Below are 21389 nucleotides of genomic sequence, written 5' to 3'. Positions count from 1 at the left end.
TAACTTTTAGGGTTTTATTTTCTTTAATTACCTTTTTGAGTTTCCTTTTTAAAGGTGTTGAATTCTCTGGTCAATGTTTTACAATTTTCCTGCATGACTCTCATTTCTTGTTTCCATTTTTCTTCTTCCTCTCTTCTTTGGTTTTTAAAATCTTTTTAAAGCTCTTCGATGAGTTTAATTTATAGATTGTTTTGATGCTTCTCCTTGAGTTATTTTCCACTAGTTTCTTCTTCAGACATGGCATTGTTATAATTTATGTCTGTAAAGTAGTTGTCTATAGTGAGTGCTCTTCCAGCTTTTTTGCTTATCTCTGTTGTTTTAGCTCTGCTTTCCCATAAGGAGTATAGATTCAAGCTTTTATTTATTTATTTTTTTTACTGGGGCTGTGGTCTGATCCCTGGTTTGTTGTTGGCCAAGATGCTGCCTGTGCAGTGCAGGCTATGCCCTTGCAGAGGTTTGTTTCTTCCTTTATTTCCAGGTTCTTTTTTCTTTATTTAATATTTATTTATTCTCATTTTGTACAAATTATTTTTATACATTAATAAAATATTTTTGTTTAAGAGTAAACAAAATACCCCTCCGCCAAAAAATTATAGACTCACTTGAGTGATAAAGTAAAAGGGAGAGAAAAAAATTAAAATTAAAAAAATTAATAGTAATAATTGTAGGTATGGCCAAGTTGCACAGTGGACAGAGCACCAGCCCTGGAGCCAGGAGCACCCGAGCCCATATCCAGCCCCATACTCCCAACACTCACCCAGCTGTGTGACATGCAAGCCACCCCAACCCCACTGCCCTGCAAAAACCAAAAAAAGAAAAAAAAAGACCCAAAATAAAATAAAATAGTTAAAACAGAAGGGGCGGCTGGGTGGTGGACAGAGCACTCGTCCTTGAGCCAGGAGCACCCAGGTCCAAATCTGGCCTCAGACACCCAATGATCACCCTGCTATGCAGGCCCAGGCAGGCCACCCAGCCCCATTTGCCCTGCACCCCCCCAAAAGAATAATAATAAAAAATGTGCTTCAGTCTGTGTTCCAACACCACCAACTCTGTTGTGGGTGGATCACATTCTTTATGGTAAGTCCATCACAAAAGTTACTTCCATATTTTTCCACCATTGCCATTGCTGATTGCAACTCCCTCCATTCATACTTCTCCACAACCATGTACTATATTTTCTCTCTCCTTTCACTCTGACTCTGCTGTAGGGTAGCTGAGTGGCGCAGCAGACAGATCCCTGGCCTTGGGGCCAAGAGCCCCCGAGCCCACATACCACCCCTTAGGCCCAGCATCCACCTGGCCCTATGGTCCTGGGCAGGCCTTCCAATCCCAGCCCCTCACAAGAAGTAAAAAAGAAAATGTGTTATATCTGACCACTCTCCCCCCCCCCCCCCCATGGTCCATCCTCAACTCCTTCATTCACATCCCCACCTCTTCCCCCTGTCCCCCCACTTCTTACTCCAGATATCTATACCCCATTGAGTATATATGCTGTTTCCTCTCCTAGCCACCTCTGATGAGAGCAAAGATTCCCTCATTCCCCCTTGCCTTCCCCCTTCCATATCATTGCAATAGCTCATTGTAATAAAGAAAAATCTTATTATATGAAATATCTTGGCCTATTCCCCCTCTCCTTTTTTCTTTCTCCCATTACATTTCCTTTTTTTCTACTGACTCTTTTTACACCATATTCCATCTTCAAATTCAGCTTTCTCCTGTGCTTCATCTATAAAATCTCCTTCTACCTGCTCTGTTAATTAAGAAGGTTCATATGAGTATTATCAGTGTCATCTTTCTATACAGGAATACATACAGTTCATTACCATTAAGTCCCTCATATTTTCCCCTTCTCCTCCAATCTCTATGCTTCACCTGAGTCCTGTATCTGAAGATCAAACCTTCTGTTCAGCTCTGGCCATTCCAAAAGGAACATTTGAAATTCCCTTGGTTCATTGAAAGTCCATCTTTTTCCCTGGAAGAATACATTCAGTTTTGCTGGGTAGTTGATTCTCGGTTGCATTCTAAGCTCTTTTGCCTTCCGGTATATTATATTCCAAGCCCTACAAGCTTTTAAGTCCTGTGAAATCCTGATTGCAGTTCCACAGTATTTGAATTGTGTCCTTCTGGCTGCTTGTAATATTTTCTCTTTGACTTTGGAGTTCTGGAACTTGGCTATAATATTCCTGGGGGTTGGTTTTTTGGGATCTCTTTCTTGGGGGGATAGGTGGATTCTCTCCATTGCTATTTTGCCTTCTGCTTCTAGGATATCAGGGCAATTTTCCTGTAGTAATTCTTTGAAAATGATGTCAAGGCTCTTTTCCTGATCATGACTTTCAGGTATTCCAATAATTTTTAAATTATCTTTCCTAAATCTGTTTTCCATATCAGTTATTTTTTCAATGAGATGTTTCACATGTTCTTCTAATTTTTCATTCTTTTGGTTTTGAAGTATTGAGTCCTGATTTCTTGTAAATTCATCAATCTCCCTGAGTTCTATTTTTTGTCTGAAGGACTTATTTTCCTCAAGAGAGCTTTCTTATCTTTTTTTCCATCTGGCCAATTCTGCTTTTTAAAGTATTCTTCTCCTCAATAACTTTTTGAATTGTTTTATCCATTTGACCTAAGCTGGTTTTTAGCATTTTTTTTAGGTTTTTGCAAGGCAAATGGGGTTAAGTACTTGCCCAAGGCCACACAGCTAGGTAATTATTAAGTGTCTGAGACCGGATTTGAACCCAGGTACTCCTGACCCCAGGGCCAGTGCTTTATCCACTGCGCCACCTAGCCGCCCCAGCATGCTATTTTCTTAAACATTTTTTTGGATTTCCTTGACTAGGCTGTTGACTTCATTTTCATGTTTTTCCTGCATCTCTCTCATTTCTTTTCCCAATTTTTCTTCTATCTCCCTCATTTGATTTTCAAAGTCTTTTTTGAGCTCTATCATAGCCTGAGCCCAATTTCTGTTTTTCTTGGAGTCTTTTGATGCAGGAGCTTGTGCTTGGGCTTCCTCATCTTCAGATTGAGTATTTTAGTCCTTCTTGAGCTCATAGGCAAAATATTTCTCAATTGCTCATTTTCCCAGCCTAAGCCTGGTTTTGGGGTGCTTCCTGAGCTTTTGGGACACTCCCACAAGGATCTCAGTGTGTGAGGCTCTGTCCTCCCTCCTTATCTGTGAATGACCATAAGCTCCCCCCCTCTGCCATGGGGCTGAGGTGGGGGGGACTTTCTGTTCTATGGGGGCGCCTAGACTGCAAGCAGGATCTGAATGTGGTCAGAACCCCAGCATTCTGTTCCAGGGTCAGAGGACAGAGCTCTGCAGTTTCTCTTCACTCCCCTCCTTCAGCTCAATGGGCTCATGCCCTGGGGGCTCTTGCTTGCCATCTCTGCCTGCTTCTGTTTCCTGCATCTGGACTGCCTTGGCCATGCTGCTCACTGTGTGCTCTGAGGGCTGGGCTTCATGTGCTCACTCTGGCAGAGGTCCCCCTGCTGTTCCCCCAAGTTGTGACAGGTGCTCCCCAGGGTGTAAGTCAGGAAACTCCCCCCTCTGCTGTGAGCTGTGGGTCACCCTTCTGGCGGGCCACCCCTACAACTCCAGGGAGCAGAGCCTTTCAGCTCTTTTCTAGGTTACCTTGACTAGGACAACTGCCTCACTGGGTCCCTCTGTGGGTTCTGTCTCTCGAAAATTTAGAGTCCTTAGTTTATAAGTTTTATGAGAGAGAGCGCCTAAGACATGATCCTCTCTTGTCGGCATCTTGGCTCCCCCCCCCCCATTTCCAGGTTCTGACTTAGCTGTGGTTTGTTCCAAACCCAGTCCTGTCTTTTGCCCTGGTGTTCCCAGGGTTCATACTTTGTTTGGGTCTGGGATCCTCTCAGCTGGCTTGCTATCTAGCTGCCTGGATTTCTGCTGTTTGGAAGTTGTCTGTTGGATCCTAGATTTTTCTGTGGCTAAGAGCCTCCTCCTGGATTTCTCGATCTCCCTCCTCCCGGGCTTTACTTCCCCCCGCCCCCAAAGAGATAGACCTTCACAAGAGATAGATCCTCCATACTGTCTACCATTGAAAATTTCTTTAAATCTTCTTTTTCTTGGTGGGATCTATAGCTTGAATGTTAGAATACATTTTTTTAAATTTATCTTTGGTAGGGAAAAGACCCAAGACCATGTTAGCTTCATGCTGCCATCTTGAATTAGCCATTTTAGAGAGTTGCTTGGAACACTAAGGAATTAAGTGATATACTTTCAACAGGCACTATTTTGCCTATTTTACAAATGAAGAAACTGATATTCAGGAGATAAGTGACTTATATACAACATTATACTGACCTGCCATGCTCTTAACAGAGATTGAGACTAGAAGACCATCCTGCATTATATCATAAATTTGAGGATCTTAATCTGCATAAAACAATTTTATCTTCCAAGTTGAACAATCCCAAGGTGGAATTTTATATTTTTCAAAGTGTTTTTATATCCATCATCTTATTTGACCTTCATAAGACTTCTATTAAGCAAGGGTTAACTTTATTGTTCACATTTTACAGATAAGGAAACTAAGTCTCAGGGAACTGAACTGACTTAGAATACTGTTGCTAAGACAGGATCTTTGGGATCATCTAGTCTGATTCCATTTTGCAGAAGAGGAAACTGAGTTCTTGAGTAGTAAAGTGCTTGCCCAAGGGTAAAGTTAACATCAGAGCCAGAATTTAAAGACACCTCTTCTGACTCTTTACACTCAGGGGTCTTTCATGATACCATTTAGTCTCAGAGATGGAGCTGAAGACAAAGCCTCCTGGCTTCCTCTCCAGGCTCTTTCCATGACCACTAGGATGATAATTTAACCTGAAACTAAACTACACTTTGATTATATAAGAAGACTTTAACTTCTTGGATTGTCATTCCATTCTCTACCTCCCTTTGCCCCACACCCTGTATCTTTGTCAGCTCCTCTATCCTTCCTGGTGATGAAACCCTAATTGGAGAGATGTCTCATTTGCTAATGTAAGCAGTTCCTGTAGCTATCTCAGAAACCCAACAAAACTCATAGGCCTTCGTTACCTTCCTATTTCCTCCTTGACTTCATAGAAAGAGTGGAGTTTCCTTCGGTAACTCTGTTTCTCCGCTCCCTGATTGGCCTCACCTTGGTTACATAAAAAAAGAAGAGATTCAGTAAGACAGGGAAAGCTGTGCTCCAAGGTTCACATTCTTTCTGTTCTACTCATCCAACTTCCATACAACAATAATCACCATACTGGGGTCTGGGCTGTGAGAGGAAGGACCTCATTCTGTTCCCATCCTTAGTAAGAAGTGATCCAATTCCTAAGTCCCCGATCAGCCCTGTCTTTTAACTGGATCCTTACAATCCTATTTTCAAGATTCTGCCAAGTCCATACCCTCTTTGGGTTTTCTGGAACATTTGGCATTCACAGAATGCCACAACTGAAAGGGACTACAGAATAGACAGAATAGAATGTTAAAGCTGGAGGGGACCATATGTATAGATCTTAGAATGTTAAAGTCAAAAGTACCTTTGAGAGTCTTGTGTCAAAATCCCTCACTTTATGGATGAAAAAATTGAAGCTGGATGTGTATGTGTGCCTGTTTACTTGCTCAAGGGCACATGATAGGTTCATGGCACAAGGAGGATTAGAACTCAGGTCTCCTGAGTCAATATGGAGCTCTTTCCTTTTTGCAATTTTCCTTCCTTCCACAACAATGAGCCAATGTGTTTCTCTCTTAACTTGTCTCTGTTTTGAGCTTCTACCTGAAGTCCTCACGAAGTCTAGCTCAATGAAGTATAATTCCTTGCAAAAGAGAAGGATCTGTGGAAAAGGGCAATACTAGGATGAGCTGCTATCACCAACAGGTGTTCACTGGAGGTATATGGAGCATTCTTTTTTTTAGGTTTTTTTGCAAGGCAAATGGGGTTAAGTGGTTTGCCCAAGGCCACACAGCTAGGTAATTATTAAGTGTCTGAGACTGGATTTGAACCCAGGTACTCCTGACTCCAGGGCCAGTGCTTTATCCACTGCGCCACCTAGCTGCCCCTATATGGATCATTCTTCATAAGAGACATGAGGCAATCATTTCAACAGTCAAATAGAAATCCATAAAGTGACAGATACATGGTGATAGGAAGGAGTTGGAAGTAATGAATCCAGAGCCTGGTTGGGTGATGATCTATGCAACGGAAGGTCAGGAAAATTCCTTCCCTGAAACTAAAGATAATTTGCTTCACATAAAGACTCCTCCTGGGGCAGTTTCATTTTTTCTTTTTTAGGTTTTTTTTTTTGCAAGGCAAATGGGGTTAAGTGGCTTGCCCAAGGCCACACAGCTAGGTAATTATTAAGTGTCTGAGACTGGATTTGAACCCAGGTACTCCTGACTCCAAGGCCAGTGCTTTATCCACTGTGCCACCTAGCTGCCCCGGGCAGTTTCATTTTAAGGCTATGTAAACTAAAGAGTGAGTGTGCGAATGGGGGTGCCAGTGGACATCAGCTATATATATATATATATATATGTATGTATATGTATATGTACACACACACATATGTAAAATTCAGTGGTTTCAGTGAATTGGGAATACCTGGAAATACAAGATCTTTAGAGATAATTCAGTCCAAACTCTTCATTTCAAATGAAGAGACAATGTTGTCCTTAATTTCTGAAGAGGGTCAATGACTTCACAGGGTGATACCTTGACTATTGTATGAACTGGATTAAAGTGAGGCAAAGTTGAACAAGGTCATCAGCCTCACTCTCTCTTTTATAGTCTTCTAGAGTCAAGACAAAAGCCAGGATAACTGGCAATGACCTGGGATGCAGTGGATGACCTTGGTGTCTTCAATGTCTAACCAAGCTCTAAGCACTCTACAATGTCTGCTTCAAGGCACCTTGATGACCACTGGAACAAATTGTCCTCATTAGGAAGTCATTACGTGCTTGGGATAGAGACTCCCTTAACTTGAAGATGGGTTTGAGGTCTTTCGGTTACCCTCAGCCTGGTTTTACTTGTATGCCAAGATGGTTTTACCAACATAAGGTTGCTGTGCATGTTATAGCTTTTTGGAGTCACAGGTGAGAGTTGAGTGAAAGGTGGATACCAAAAGTGGATGAACAGTCCTCACTAGAGGTGCTATTCCTCCTTAAATATTCCATATATCTCACACAGCTAATAAATAAAAGAGAGCCAAGACTCAAACCTAGTTCTTCTGATTTGAAATCTAGAATCCCTTTATCATGTGGACTCAATAAACTATCTAAGCCTAAAAACCTTTCAACTCAAAATGCAGGGAAAGGGAGAAAAACTCTCTCTTACATCTACTAATTGCTCTTGTACTTCAAAAACTGGGGGGGCTGTTGTTCATCAAGGTGTTCACTTACCCTAAGGGTAGGAAGTCAGATGTCTCTGCTTTGGAAGGGCTGAGGGAGGGCTCCCACCTCTCCTGGGACTTACATACATACCCCTGCCCACACATTTGCCAACTCACCACCCTGGACCAGCAACTCTGCTTTGCACAACACCTCGCCACTGGTATTCCTGGCCAGGCAGGTGTAGATGCCAGCATCCTGTTGGGTTATGTCCTTCAAGACCAGGGAGTAGTTAGTGCCTTCTTGTTCTTGGAAGACTCGGGGGTTGTTGGTCAGCAAGGTGTTGCCCTGAGGATATGAAGTCAAATGTTAGCCTTGCTATTCTTTCTCTATCCTCATCAGCAAGAGTCCCACTGCTAGTGCCTATTTTTACAATCTCAGAGCTCACCAAGCATTTGGGAAGTTTGAGTTTGTGCTCTTTAAAGGATTCTTTGGAATAAGAACTAACATAGATATCAGCATTTAAAGTTCTCCAAATCTAGCTCCAACCCACCCTAGCCAGTTGCATCTCACCTTTCTCCCTCCAAGCATTGAACAGTCCAGTCAAGCTAAACTACTTACTGTCCCATGTTTTTATCTTGGTATCTTCTTTCTTATTGACATTGCTCGTACTATCCCCATGCCAGAAATAGTTTCCCTCTCCTCCCTACTTCCACTCCTTAAAGGTCTCACACTTAGACATCACTTCCTCCAAGAAGCCTTCCCTGATCCCCCTTCCCCACCCCTTCATCAAGTTTCACCTGGCAAGTTTCACTTTGGACCTTTCCTTTTCATTTATCTCCTTCTCCTTTATATTTTACCCTGGTTGGACAGTACGTTCCTAGGAGGTAGACTCTGTGTGGTATCTATCTTTGTATCTCCTTAAGCTCTTAGCCTAGGGCCTTGAACATAGCAAAAGATTAATAAATGATCATCAAATTGAAGAAGTTTGGCAAACATTTATTCAATGGATAATGTATGCAGAACTTTTGGAGAATGTTCAGTTTAGGCAAGATCTGGTCCTTGTTATAGAACTTGAAGTCTAATAGAGGGATAAGACAGAAGGCATAGAAAACTTTAATAAAGAATATTACATAATAAATGCATTAGGCAAGTGCAAATAGTGTTGAACATGATGTAAAGGGCAAAGGTTTTATTCCAAAAAGGAGTTCAAGGAAGACTTCCTGGGGAGGTAACCCTAGATGAGCTTTCAAGGATGGGTAGGACTTCAGCAGACAAAGGAGAGGGAAAATATTCTAGATAGGGAACCATATAAGCAAAAGATCATAGGTGAGTACCCCAGTTTGGCTAAAGGCTAATATATATGGATGGAATTAATGTAAGGCTGGAAAAATAGAAGGACACCAGATTGTGTTGGGTTGCTATGGATTGGCTGAAGATTGAACTTCAACTCCATAGGCAATAGGAAGCCAACATGGGGTCTGAGTTGAGGTAAGTGACTATCTGCTTGTATAAAGATTATTCTAGTAATATGTTAAGGGCAGAGTGTAGGGGAAAAAGAGGGGAGGCATAAAGACCTGGAAGGATATTATTGCTATGATCCAGATGAGTGGTAATAAGGATATGAATCAGGTAGGACCTCCACACATCAAGCCTAAACTTCAGGCCTTGGCTTTCAAGGCCCTTCAGGATCTGGTCCCACCTTGGTCCTAACCCATTTCCCATGGTGTTTTCTCCAAGCTAGTCTCTTCACTGTGCTCCCAACAGGAAAGGTTCACTTCACTTCACTTGCTATGTTTTCTCCCCCTTCTTTCTGTCAAAGTGTTGGAATGGAAGAATTTTGGCTTTGGAAAACCTGCTTTTGAAAATTTCAAGTTAGCTGGGTGACCATGGACACCATGTGACTTCACCTGCATTGTAAACTGAGGATGATAATTCTCGGGGTCTCTGACTTACAAGATATGGTGAAGAAGATGCTTTGTAAACCTTAATGCACAATGGAAATAGGTATTATTTTTATAATGTGGAAATATCTCTCTCTTTTGAGTTTCTAATGTCCTTGTTGGCTAAAATAGTTACCATTTATATGAATGGCACTTTAAGATGTATAAAGCACTTTATATTTGCTATACTATCCAATTCTATAAGCTTGCTACCATTATGTCCATTTTACAGACGAGAAGTCAGATATTTCTAACTCCAAGTCTAACACATTATCCACTGCAATACCTAACTGCTACATAGTAATTCTATATTATCTTTATTATTTAATGTAGCTTGATTATATCAGTTGTAGCTCTCTCTTCTCTTCATGACCCCATTTAGGGGTTTCTTTGCAGGGATACTGGAGTATCTTTCCTTCTCCAGTTCATTTTGCAGATGAAGAAACTGAGGCAAATAGAATGAAGTGACTTGCTCAAGGCCACACAATAAGGAAGTGTCTGAGATGGGATTTGAATTTGGGTCTTCATGACTTCAAGTCTGGTGCCACCTAACTGCCCCTGTTAAATGTTATGTTAGCCTTGATTAATGTAGACTGGGCTCTCTCAGGCAGGGAACCCTTTTCCTTCTTCTGTCTCCCTCACAGGCTACTCTGACACTGGACTTGGCAAGCAATAACATCGATAGCTTCCATTCTAAATTGTTATAAAGTTTACAAAACACAAAATCACAATACTCTGGGGATTAGTGCATGTATTATTATTATCCCCAATTTACAGGGATGGAAACCAAGGTTCAGAGAAATTAAAAAGATTCTGAGTCATATTGATGCAGGGTAATGATAGAGAATTATGAATGTAGCTTTGATGATATTAAAATCTTATTATTTGTGGAGGACTGTTTGCTCCTGAGATGTAAACAGACCCCCTGAAGATTGTATACTGTCTTCCTTTGAGGCTGTGGGTGTATCTTGACCCCCCATTTTCTCCTTCACCTAACCTTGGTCGTCCAGGACGGGGCATTCTCATGCCATCCTTAACCCATGGGGAGCATTGTGTGCTTCTTGCCATGTGGCTAGGTTAAGCCAAGCCTCAGGGCTGCCTCTCTCTCCCCTCCCCTCTCCTCCCCTCCCCTCCCTCCCCTCCTCTTCTTTCTCTTCTCTTCTCTTCTCTTCTCTTCTCTTCTCTTCTCTTCTCTTCTCTTCTCTTCTCTTCTCTTCTTTCTCTCTCTCTCCTGGCCTATGCTCAGAGTGCTTACTGCTTTTCGTACTACTTGACCAATGTACTTTATAACCATATTTTCCCATAATAAAATCCTGAGCAGCCTGCTCTGGATTTGTGGCAAAATATTGTGAATTCCTTCAACTTTTCAGTAACCTTAAATCTTATTCCTTCAATTTCTAAATCTTTAATAATTGGCAACAATATGGCTAGTAAGTGTCAGAGATGGGGCTTGAAATCAAGGTATTTGACTCTGGGTTATAGAATCTCAGAGCTAGAAGGGAGCACCAGGGGTAGCTAGTCCAATCTCAGCTAGAATCCCCTCTAGAATGCTTCTTATATGTGCTCCTCCCTCACTCCTGAAGATTTATAGTGATGGAGAGTTCATCACCTCCCAATATGGGCCTCTTAACTTTGGATGGCTCCAATTGCCAGGAAATTTTCCTTCTAGGAAATAAAAATCTGACTTCTGGCAACTTCTCCCATTGCTCCTAGTTTAGCCCTCTACTTGGGGCCAAGTAGAACAAATATGATTCCTCTTTTGCATGATAGTTATTAAAGATAAGCAAAGACATCAAGTCCCTCCCTTAAATCTTAAATCTTGCCTTCTCCAGGCTGAATGGCCCCAGTTTCTTCAGCTGCTCTCTAAAATGGCTTCTATTCTGTATCCTTCCTATCCTGATCACCCTTTTCTAGACATGCTCCCACTAGTCAACGCCTTTGCCAGCTTTAAATTGAAGATGATATTCTTGATAGACTCTAACCAAGGCAGAAGACAACAGACTGAGTAGCATCACACATTATACTCTTCTCACTACACCATGGTCCCTCTGCTTGGTGATGCTTTTGATTGCTTGGGTGCCCTCATTCTTCTCTATCATCATCATCATCATCATCATCATCATCATCATCATCACCAACAACATGTAAGCCCATTGCTCTGGGCCATTGTGGTACTCTATGGAAGAGCCATTTTTGAAGTATGGATCCTCTTCCCATTATTGGCTCATTCTTAGAAACAAAAATTATTCTTACCTGGTACCAGGTCACTGTGGGCTGGGGATGCCCTTCAATAATTGCTTGGAACTTGGCTGTTTCTCCGGCCTGAGCTTGTACATCTTCAATGGTCACCTGCATGGAAGGTGGTTCTGGGGAGAAATCACAAAGTTTGGTTAGTCCAGCATGAGTGGCTATAGGATGGGGACACAAGGAGAATGAGTGAGAACGGGCAGAATTATCAATGCAAAAGACAAACCAAATCATCAGGGTCTTGCAGATATGTTGAGGGAGGGAGACATAAAATCAGTAAAATCACAGAATATTTCAAGTGGAAGGATCCTTTTGAGATCACTAGATCCAATAACTTTTCGGCTAGTGATTATTGAACTCACCCAAACCTAATGACTGACCCTGTAGGGGAGAAGAGGAACCACCTGGTGGCCTAAAATTACAAAGTCCCCAATTCTTATGCAAAGAGGCAGTAAAATGGATAGTCTTATCCACAACTGTAACAACTACTTGCTGTCCTTGGATAAGAGATTCTGCAGTTTTGTCTAAAAGAACTGTTTCTGTAATTGAAAAAGAATTTGGCCTTTCCCTCTTATCTCTTACTCTTAAATGGGGAATATGCTCTAATTTTGATGATAAAGTCTAATATTTGCCTTTGAAATACTCCCTTTTTCCCTCCCTTAACTTATTCCCCCTTTTCTCTGCTCCTCCCTCTCCTATGAATTGCTTTACTTTTCTATCCTAAGATGTTATAGGAATACTCCTGTTTGGATGTTTACTCTGAGGACCTGAAAAGTTATAAAAATCAAATCTCTATCTCAAGAATCTGAATTTACTATCAGTGGGAGCAGATTTCTTTGCAGGATAATAAAGCTCTTTACTTTTTTTTTAGGTTTTTTTTTTTTGCAAGGCAAATGGGGTTAAGTGGCTTGCCCAAGGCCACACAGCTAGGTAATTATTAAGTGTCTGAGACCAGATTTGAACCCAGGTACTCCTGACTCCAAGGCCAGTGCTTTGTCCACTATGCCACCTAGCCACCCAAGCACTTTACTTTCAATCTTGCCAACTATTTTTCTTTTTGTTAATTGATATTTTATTTTTCCAGTTATATGCTATGAATATTCATCCATTTGTAAATTTATAAGCTACACATTTTTCTACTGCCCTCTTTTCCCTCTCCCCTTCCCCTGACAGAAAACAGTCTGGTAAAAAATTGCGCATGTACATATGTGTTCAATGCATTTACATATTAGTCATTTTGTGCAAGAGGAATTAGGACTAAGGGAAAAGAAAACCAAAAGAGAGGAAGGAAAAATAAAAGAGAAGTTTTAGAAAAGTTAACATAGTATACAGTTTCTGTGAGTTTTTTGATTTTTTCCCCCCCTCTGAATGTGAATGGCATTGCTCATAATAGATCTCCCAGGGTTGTAGGTAATAAGGGTTTGGGGGGAGTCACCATCTATTTTTGACTCCCAATCATCATAAGACCTCAAATGAAAGTCAAGCCTCTCTTAGGATATCGAGAGAATTCTCCAGCAACCATTTTGTTTTTGAAAGTCTCTGTGAATGGAGGTACCACATACATTCCCAGTCACTCATTCCAGAGTGAGATATATTTAATCCTTCTGACTATAGACTGTTGTTTCATTATGAGTTCTACATAATTCAAGGTGAACAGGGAGTAGATAGCCAACTAACTGGGAGCATAGATAGACAGAAAGGTCAAGAAGCTCAAAATGGAACTCTGAGGAGAAAATATAAGAATGGCTGGTTTGATTCTTTGGATCCCCTTTCTGCAACCATAGAGCATGTTCTCACTTTCAATTTTAATAAATTAGAGCTAAGGAGAACTTTAGAACACAGAATGGCAGAACTGAAAGTGACCTTAGAACATAGACTATCAGAACTGGAAGGGTTCTTTAGATGCCATCTGGTCCAGCTCCTTGTGAAGAAACTCAAGCCTGAAGATGCTATTTGTACAAAGTTAAGTGGCAGAACTAACATTTAAACTCATACCTTCTGGTTGTAAATTTAATGCTCTTTCCAACCTGCCTGCTGGCAGACTCCCTCTCTTTCAATAGAGCCTGTGAACACTTTACTAGAGGGGCTTTTGGACCTCACTTCCCATCCCTCAACCCCATCCCCTGCCCCCCAACTCTGAAGCCCCCAGCCTGTCTGAGAGGGAAGAACTAGGGCACTTATAGGAAAAGTAGCTAATAGTAAATAATTATAGTTGCAAAGCCTTTTTGTTTCCTGCCTTGGAGACTTCCTTATGGGCAAGTCACATAATATTTTAGGGCCTCAATTTTCTCATTTATAAAGTGGGAGGGTGGTATTTTTACTACTTACATCACAGGATTAATGTGAGGAAAACGCATTGCAAGCCTTATAGTGTCATATAAATATGAAGGAGATTATGGGTAGTAATATGAAAAGAGCACTGAATTTGGAGAGAGGCTTTGAATTCAAATCCTGACTCTGCTACTTTCTTATGACTTCCTAATCTGTGAAATAAAGAACTGGACTAGATGATCCCTAAGGATCCTTCCAAATCTTTCTATATTCTCTTCTTGTCAAGTTGTGTTCAACTCTTGTTAGTCCCATTTGAGATTTTTCTTGGCAAAGATCTTTTAGTGATTTGCCATTTCCTTCTCCAGTTCATGAGGAAACTGAGGCAAACAGAGTTTTTTTTTTCTTTCCCCTTGCTGCCTAATGAACGTGTATTGAGTTGAATTTGTTGAAAAGAAATAAGTATTTATGAGAGACAGGCCATTTGGTTCAGAGGTTTTGTTACTAGTTAGTTATTCAAGTTCTTGGTGCCTTAGTTTCCCCAACTGTAAATTGAGGACTTAAGACTAGATTGTCTCTAAGATTCAATCTAACTCTGACATTCTCTGTTTTTCTAGATCTATGATCCTGCATTCTAACAATTCCTTACATTCTATATTTTCTGTACTCTGTGGTCCTGCTTTCCTCTCCCCTGTATCCTTGTGAACTGACATTTTACATTCTAAGATCTCTTACAGTTCTGGCATTTTGTATTCTATATTCCCTTCTGTCTCTAACATTCTATATTCTGTGCTCTAAGATTCTTCCCAATTCTGAAATTTTATATTCTAAGGTCCCTTTAAATTCTGCTATTAAATTTTATTTTTGTATCATATGGGTTATTCAAGGAGGAACAAGGGCCATCTCTGAGTCACCAAAGGTCAATGAAAATACAAACCTGAGAGATGATCAGGGTCTAAGACAGAAGGAATTTCACCCCCCCCCCATTCCTTACTTGTGGTGCTTCCATCTCCAGCCTGATAGATGCAGGTCCTCTGTGTGGTCTCAACATAGATGTGACTGTGGATGTCCCAGGCTTCCTCAGTCCCCTCCTTCCTTGGCCAGGCTCTACCTTCCATCCTGTAGGTAAAAATGTAGGGATGTAGTGAGGTTCCTGAGACCTATCAAGTCCAACATGTCCTCAACCCGCTGGAGAAATAGTCCAGGAAGTGTTGACAAGTGGTGATGGGAGGGGGGGGAGGACTTTTGCAGTGGGGAAAGCCAAAAAAGCCAACATGATCACCCTGTCCAAGGGCTAAGTCTGACCTTGAGGAACAGAGAACTTGATGAGCTGTGAGTACTAAGGGAACAGAAGACTATTTGACTCTTCTCTTAGATTAACTTTTAGCACAGACTCATTTCTCTATCCCTTTCTATCTAAAAGTTGTTTTTTTTTTCAAACTGGTCCCTATTTAATTCTTCTCCCCACATCCCTATTGTTAATGAAGCTTCATTTAAAGTCTTCCATTTAAAGAATTCCCCATATCCATTCCCATTAGATATGCCTCTCTTTCCCACTGCCCCATTTTCAGACTGGATTACCCAACATCCATCCCCTAGCCTTCCTCCCTCTTTCTGCCAAAGGGGAATAGTTGAAGAAAAGTGAAAAGGGTTTGGACTCAGAATCTAAAGCATCTCCTGAAAAGGCAAGTTGGTAGAAGATAATTAAATGAGAGTCAGGGATACCTACACCAGCCCCCCTCGAATTCTTCCATACACTTCTCTGGCTTATACATAAAAATTGTTTATAATATTTGATACGTTGTCATTGAACTGAATGAACATTCCCACCTCCTCCATTGCACATGGACTGGGGACCCTGCCATATTTTCTGTGGAATCAGACTCTTCAAGCAACCTGAGCTACAAATACTCTCTATGCATCCTCTCCAGCTTTCTGGAAGCATGTTGGAGGGATAACAAAGGATCTGTCTGCAGCTCCCCATCCACCTCCCAAGGCTTAAGAAAGAACACTCAATCTTGGGGTGTGAGGAGTGGGGGTTACCTAATAGGGATGGTACGCTCCTGGGAGCCACTGGTTGATGCTGTCTCCTCTTTCTTGCTGGTGCTGGTGCTTGGGGCAGGCTGGGGGCCGCTCCAGTCTTCATTGGGTATTTTCCCAGAGCTGTCATGTGCCCCATCTGATGGAGATAATAAGGTTGTATGAGACCAAATGACGTGGGGCCAAGCCAGAAAAAGAGGAACAAAGTTTGAACCTGATCCAGAGGGTTGCCAGGGAGACCCTGGAGAAAACTGTCCCAAGATGATTGAGTCACATTCCCATCAAGGTACTGGGAAAAGACTAATGCTAGTTTCTAGGGTTCAAGGGGTATTAAGTACCACAAAACTAATAAATCTTAAGTAACTATAGGGGAGAGGAGTTGGGAGACTTTAAGGGTTGGGCTAGCTTAAATTGTCTAAAGAAAATAGATTGTGAAATTTTTAGTGTGAGTATTTACAACTTGGAAATTGGCAAATATTAGGGTTTGCTTTATTGTTTTGTTGATTGTCTAGACTTTAGAAAGTAAAGGAAAACATATTAATAATTAGGTTGAATTTAAAAATGTGTTGTGAAGACATTCCCCCACCCACCCTTGGAAAGCTGGTAAATAAACATTTATCATTTTACCACTGGCTGGTGTTGAGAGATGGGCTATAGTGAGAAGAGTAAAAAGAAAACAGGTCCTAAAAAGCAAGGGCCTATGTTTATACAATGAATAGATCTTATCCTTAGGTATCACAGCAGATCTTAAGACTCTGGGAAAGCTTAAGAGAAATGCTTCCTGGCTATGGATAGCACTACTAAGTGACTTCCAGAGAGCCTTCTCATCTGAAGGAATGAGTGTTACCAGTCTTAGGAAGTCTGAGTTGATCTGCAGATATATTAGTTCATATTGTGATGCCTCATTGCTAGGTGGCACAGTGAATGGAGTGCCCCAGGTCTGGAATTAGGAAGACCTGAGTTTAAATGTGTCTTCAGAAACTTGCTAGCTGTGTGACCCTGGGCAAGTCACTTTATCCTGTTTTTCTGTTTCCCCATCTGTAAAGGAGCTGGAGAAGGAAATGGCAAACTACTCTAGTATTTTTGCCAAGAAAACTCCAAATGGGGTCACAAAGAGTCAGACAAGACTGAAAACAACTGAACCAGCAATAACAAGCCCATCAAGATAAGGATCAGCCTTCTAGAAGTTCAAATTATCTGCAGCACATCTAGGAATCTAGAAGGAAGGGGAAAAGATCTCTAAATTTGGAGGAAAAGTTAGACATGAACTTTCTAGGAAAGGTGATATATCATGTTGATATTTACCTTTTATCTACCTTTTATCTTTTGCATGTACTTGTTTTTTTTAAGGAATATTTTTTTAATTAAAATTTTTAAAAAAATTTTTGCAAGACAATGGGGTTTAAGTGACTTGCCCAAGTTCACACAGCTAGGTAATTATTAAGTGTCTGAGGCCGGATGGAGGACTCAGGTCCTCCTGACTCTAGGGCTGGTGCTCTATCCACTGCGACACCTAGCTGCCCCTTTTTTTGTTTTAATATTGTCTCATGCATCAGAATGCAAGTTTCTTAAGGGCAAGAACCATGTTTCGTTTCCTCTGTTTTGAACACAGCTATATTTATCTGAATGGTCAAGGTGAACTAAAAAAGGCACTGATGTTTAAAAACTCTATTATCTGAAAATATCTCATATCCAGGACCATCTCCAGTTGTCCTGATCCATAACTGGCCACTGGACCCAGGTGGCTCTGGAGGGAAACGTGAAGCTGGTGACTTAGCACAGCATCTCCTCACTCAAATCTAATTCACATGTTTATCATGACATCACCTCCCTGATATTGTGATCTTCTTTGATAACAAAGGATAATAATAATAATTATTATCATCATCATCATCATCATCATTATCATTATCACTTAGAGGGAGCAGTTCATCCATTCCCCTAATGATGTTGATGCAATAAAGGGTGACTGGTTTCCTAACTGACATGGGACTGATCTTGAAGGAGCCAACATGGAAGGGCCAGGGCTTGGACTTGGGTTAGAAAAATTATTCTAGCTGTGGTTTGAAGGCAATATTGGAAAGTAGAGGATGGAGGCAAGATTTTTCCTTTGTCCATAGCAAGTCTACTTAGTTTTCATATTATATTTATTCATGTCAGTGTTGCAATCAGCCCTACACCCACCTTCCCCCCACTAGACTGTGGGTTTTTTCACAATAGGGCTATCCCCTCTGGTAACAGTTCTGAGTGGCTTGATGGCAGGGGCATGTATTTGTATGAACGGAAGATGTGGGAGCTGGTCCAAGAAATGCTGTTATAATTGTGAGAGGCCTTGAATGCAGTATGACTAACAAGTTTCAACTTCCTGTCTCATGATGGACAACCATTGACTAATCTAGCCAAGATACAAGGAGGATGGAGATCCCCTTCCCATTGGAACTATAGATACCCTTAGATGGAAGAGCAGCGTCAACTTGGAAATCTAAGCAACAAAAGCTGATTAGCCTCCCTCATCCCCCATTAATCTGAAAGTTAAGACTTCCAGCAGCCTCACTCACCCAGGACATAGTCAGGAACTCTGGAGAAAGTGAAAAAGGCCTCCAAGCTGGGAGGACAACAGCAGTCTTAAAGCCCATGCAGCAGGGGAATGGGGGAGGCTGGGGGCTGCTTGCACAGGGAAGAAGCCCAACCTGGTAAGCTAAGAAAGCAGGGTGGTTAGTGTTAAAAGCTTTCAGCAAACATGGTTCCCTATCTGTTCATCTGTCCACTGTGCTAAAGCTAGTTCTCAGGGAAGGGATGGCTGTCCTCTTTTTTGGATGGGTGAGTTTGATTGTTATCTAGGGCAAGAATTTTGTTTTTTTCCTAGAATCACCCACCCCTTAATCCCATGTTAACCTAGAGTGGGGTCTATCACAAAGACATTAACACCAGAGGCATCTCAAGTCCACCTAGTTCTTCAAACATCAGGAAGATCCTTTGAGACATCTCAGGGGTTTTTCAGAGAAGAGATGGGTATCCCTGAAACATCCCAGGTGCTTGATTCTGTGGCTGGACCTGGATTTCTAAGCTTATTAATTCCTGATTTTTTAAATCAAGATTCCATGTATCATTACTTTAGAACTCTTCATGTACTCTGTGTTCCAGCTAAACTGTAGTATATACTTTCCCCAGGTCTCAAATTTCCCTCTTCTACATTTGTACATTTATGAAGGTCATCTCCCACATCCAGAAAAATGTATTCATCTCTATCCACTGAATAATTCCTTTTCTTCAAAGACCAGTTTAGGGGCTACCTCCTTTATGAAGCCTTTCTTGATTCCACCACTCATTGAATATGGTATCTATTCATTCAGATTTTCCTGAAGTAGCAGTTTCAAATTCAAATAGAAACAGAGGCCACTGGATTGTACATAAGGATTTCTTCAGGTTTCATATTGTCTTTGAAAAACTACATATTTTGTTTTAGTATATTTTTATTTATTTTGTTAATTATTTCCCAATTACATTTTAATCTGGTTTGGTCTGCTCTTGGAGTGTTGTGGGCTACATGTTTGATACCTCTGTCCTAGCGCCTTTTCTTCTTTCCTTAATTCTTTCCTTTCTACCTTCCCTTCCTCCTTCCTTTCTCTCCTTCCTTCCTCCCTTCATCTCTTCCTTCTTCCTATCCATCCTTCTTTCCTTCCTCCTACCCTCCCTCCCTTCCATCCTTCCTAACTTCCTTCCTCCCTCCCTCCCCTGGTGAACTTGTAGGTGTTAAGTAGGTTAATGAAATGAGACCAAGGCATTTTGAGGGGACATCATTGTGCACATTGAAGTCTCCAAGGGTGAAGCTTTGGGGGAAGGGGCTTGATTTGGAAAGAAAGACTATCTTGACAGATACTAAAACCCTTGGGAAAGGAAGAAGGGCTTCTTGAAGTTTGGCAGATTACAGTAATAAGGATCTTACAGAGATATTTTGCAGACAGATGGAGTTAGCAAGATAAAGAAGTTGCTGCATAATGGTGGCAGGAGGAAAATCTGGTGATTTGGGAGTGAAGAGTAGGGGATATACTAAGTCCTTTTCTTGGTTCAGTGTGTTGGGGATTGTGAGAGAACAAGCAAATGGCAGAGTAGATGTCAAGGAAAACTTTTTTCTTCCAGATAGAACAAGATTTCTCCATCCTCTAGAAGATGGAAGAATTATGAAAGGAAGTTTGTTAACAATCAAATGTTATCTTTCAGAGTGCACACTGGAAAGGAAGGGCAGTAATAGAAGGGGACTAGGGAAGGACAAGATTGAGATGGACAGCAAGGAGAATATGGTGAAAGGTAGGAGGGGAAGCAGACTTCTTCTATAAGAGAAATCATTGGGATTAGATGAACAGATAGCAAAATGTATAAGAAATTGGGTGGTTTGTGTTTCCAAGATCCTGTGATGATAGGGGTACAATGTTCCTTTTCTAAAGGCTGGGAAACTGGGGGTTATAGTGGTAGGGAGCTCAGGCCAAAGGCTGGGGTTCCCACATGCACAAGCATCATTATTTTCTGACATGGTGGGTTTGAAGGTGATAGTGGGAGAATGAGGTTTACACCCAGAAGCTATCTCACACATGGAACATTCCTTCAACTTTGAGTCAGGTCTTGGTGCTGAGACCCTGGTTCTTTTGGAATTCAGTCTGAGCTCCTCATCAAGCTAGGTCTTTACCTGAGGTCCTCCCTATATTTTTGACTCTAGGAATGATACCCCAAGAGAAGTTTCTGAGGAAACTGTGGAAAACTTCCAGCCAAGTTAACTCTATTAATTATAAACGTAAACTTCAATCCTAACCTTTCTGCCCATTGATATTACTTCTTAATTCTTGCCATCTCCATTCATTGAAATTGTGCTCTTTTTTCATGACCCTCATTCTAAGAGTTACCTACCCCATAAATCCTTCCCTATATCCCTTGGACAATCTTGCTATTTTCCCCAGCATTTCACACTTTATCTCTGCTTCACTTTCTCATAGTCCTTTGTATCAGAGTTCTCTGAGTACTTATTCTTCTTTAAGCAATTCAATATGACTAACATTTTATGAAATATCTACAATGTACAAGGTATTGTACTAGCTGCTTGAGATACAAAGATAAACCAAAAAGTCCCTTTCCTCAAGGAATTTATGTTCTCCTGGAGAAAATACAACTATAATGTAAGATAAACTGAATAGTCAGAAAGTACCAATGACTGAGAGAATAGAATGGAATTGAATAGAATAGAATGGAATAGAATAGCTTAACACAAGAGGTAGTAGCTGTGAAAGTCCATTCCACTAGTGGAGGTGGGAGATGTAATTTCCAATTTGAGAAATAGTCATTAAGTCAGTTTGGCTAGAATGTGGAGAATATGAAGGGATGAAATGTGAAATGAATCTTGAAAGGGACCATATAATAGAGGGTTTTAAATGGCAGGGTAGGGAATTTGTATTATTGTAGGCAATAGGAAGCTAGTGAAGATTTTAAACCGGAGGTTGACCTGATTTTACTTGTTCCTTTATATGAATTGTAAAGTTTCTGAGAGTTGGATCTGTGTTATATCCATTTAATTCAATTTAGAACACATTTATTTAGCA

At 41.1% G+C, this 21389-nt stretch overlaps 1 protein-coding gene across 21 annotated transcripts in view; it reads right to left on the bottom strand.

The window, feature by feature from the left end:
- OBSCN (obscurin, cytoskeletal calmodulin and titin-interacting RhoGEF) overlaps nucleotides 1-21389 on the bottom strand; it is a 342539-nt gene that overhangs the window by 40071 nt on the left and 281079 nt on the right. For all 21 annotated transcript variants that reach the window (XM_074197796.1, XM_074197800.1, XM_074197799.1 and 18 more), the window contains 5 exons: nucleotides 15805-15940; nucleotides 14756-14880; nucleotides 11500-11612; nucleotides 7483-7651; nucleotides 5051-5132 (listed from right to left, as the gene is read on the bottom strand). In XM_074197796.1, the coding sequence (XP_074053897.1) occupies nucleotides 5051-5132; nucleotides 7483-7651; nucleotides 11500-11612; nucleotides 14756-14880; nucleotides 15805-15940 (625 nt within the window). The remainder of the gene's footprint in view (nucleotides 1-5050; nucleotides 5133-7482; nucleotides 7652-11499; nucleotides 11613-14755; nucleotides 14881-15804; nucleotides 15941-21389) is intronic.

The sequence above is a fragment of the Macrotis lagotis genome, chromosome 8 (assembly GCF_037893015.1).
Source record: "Macrotis lagotis isolate mMagLag1 chromosome 8, bilby.v1.9.chrom.fasta, whole genome shotgun sequence".
Taxonomy (NCBI): Eukaryota; Metazoa; Chordata; class Mammalia; order Peramelemorphia; family Peramelidae; genus Macrotis; species Macrotis lagotis.
Note: the sequence above shows the minus strand (reverse complement) of the source record. Positions and strands in the feature narration are given on the sequence as shown.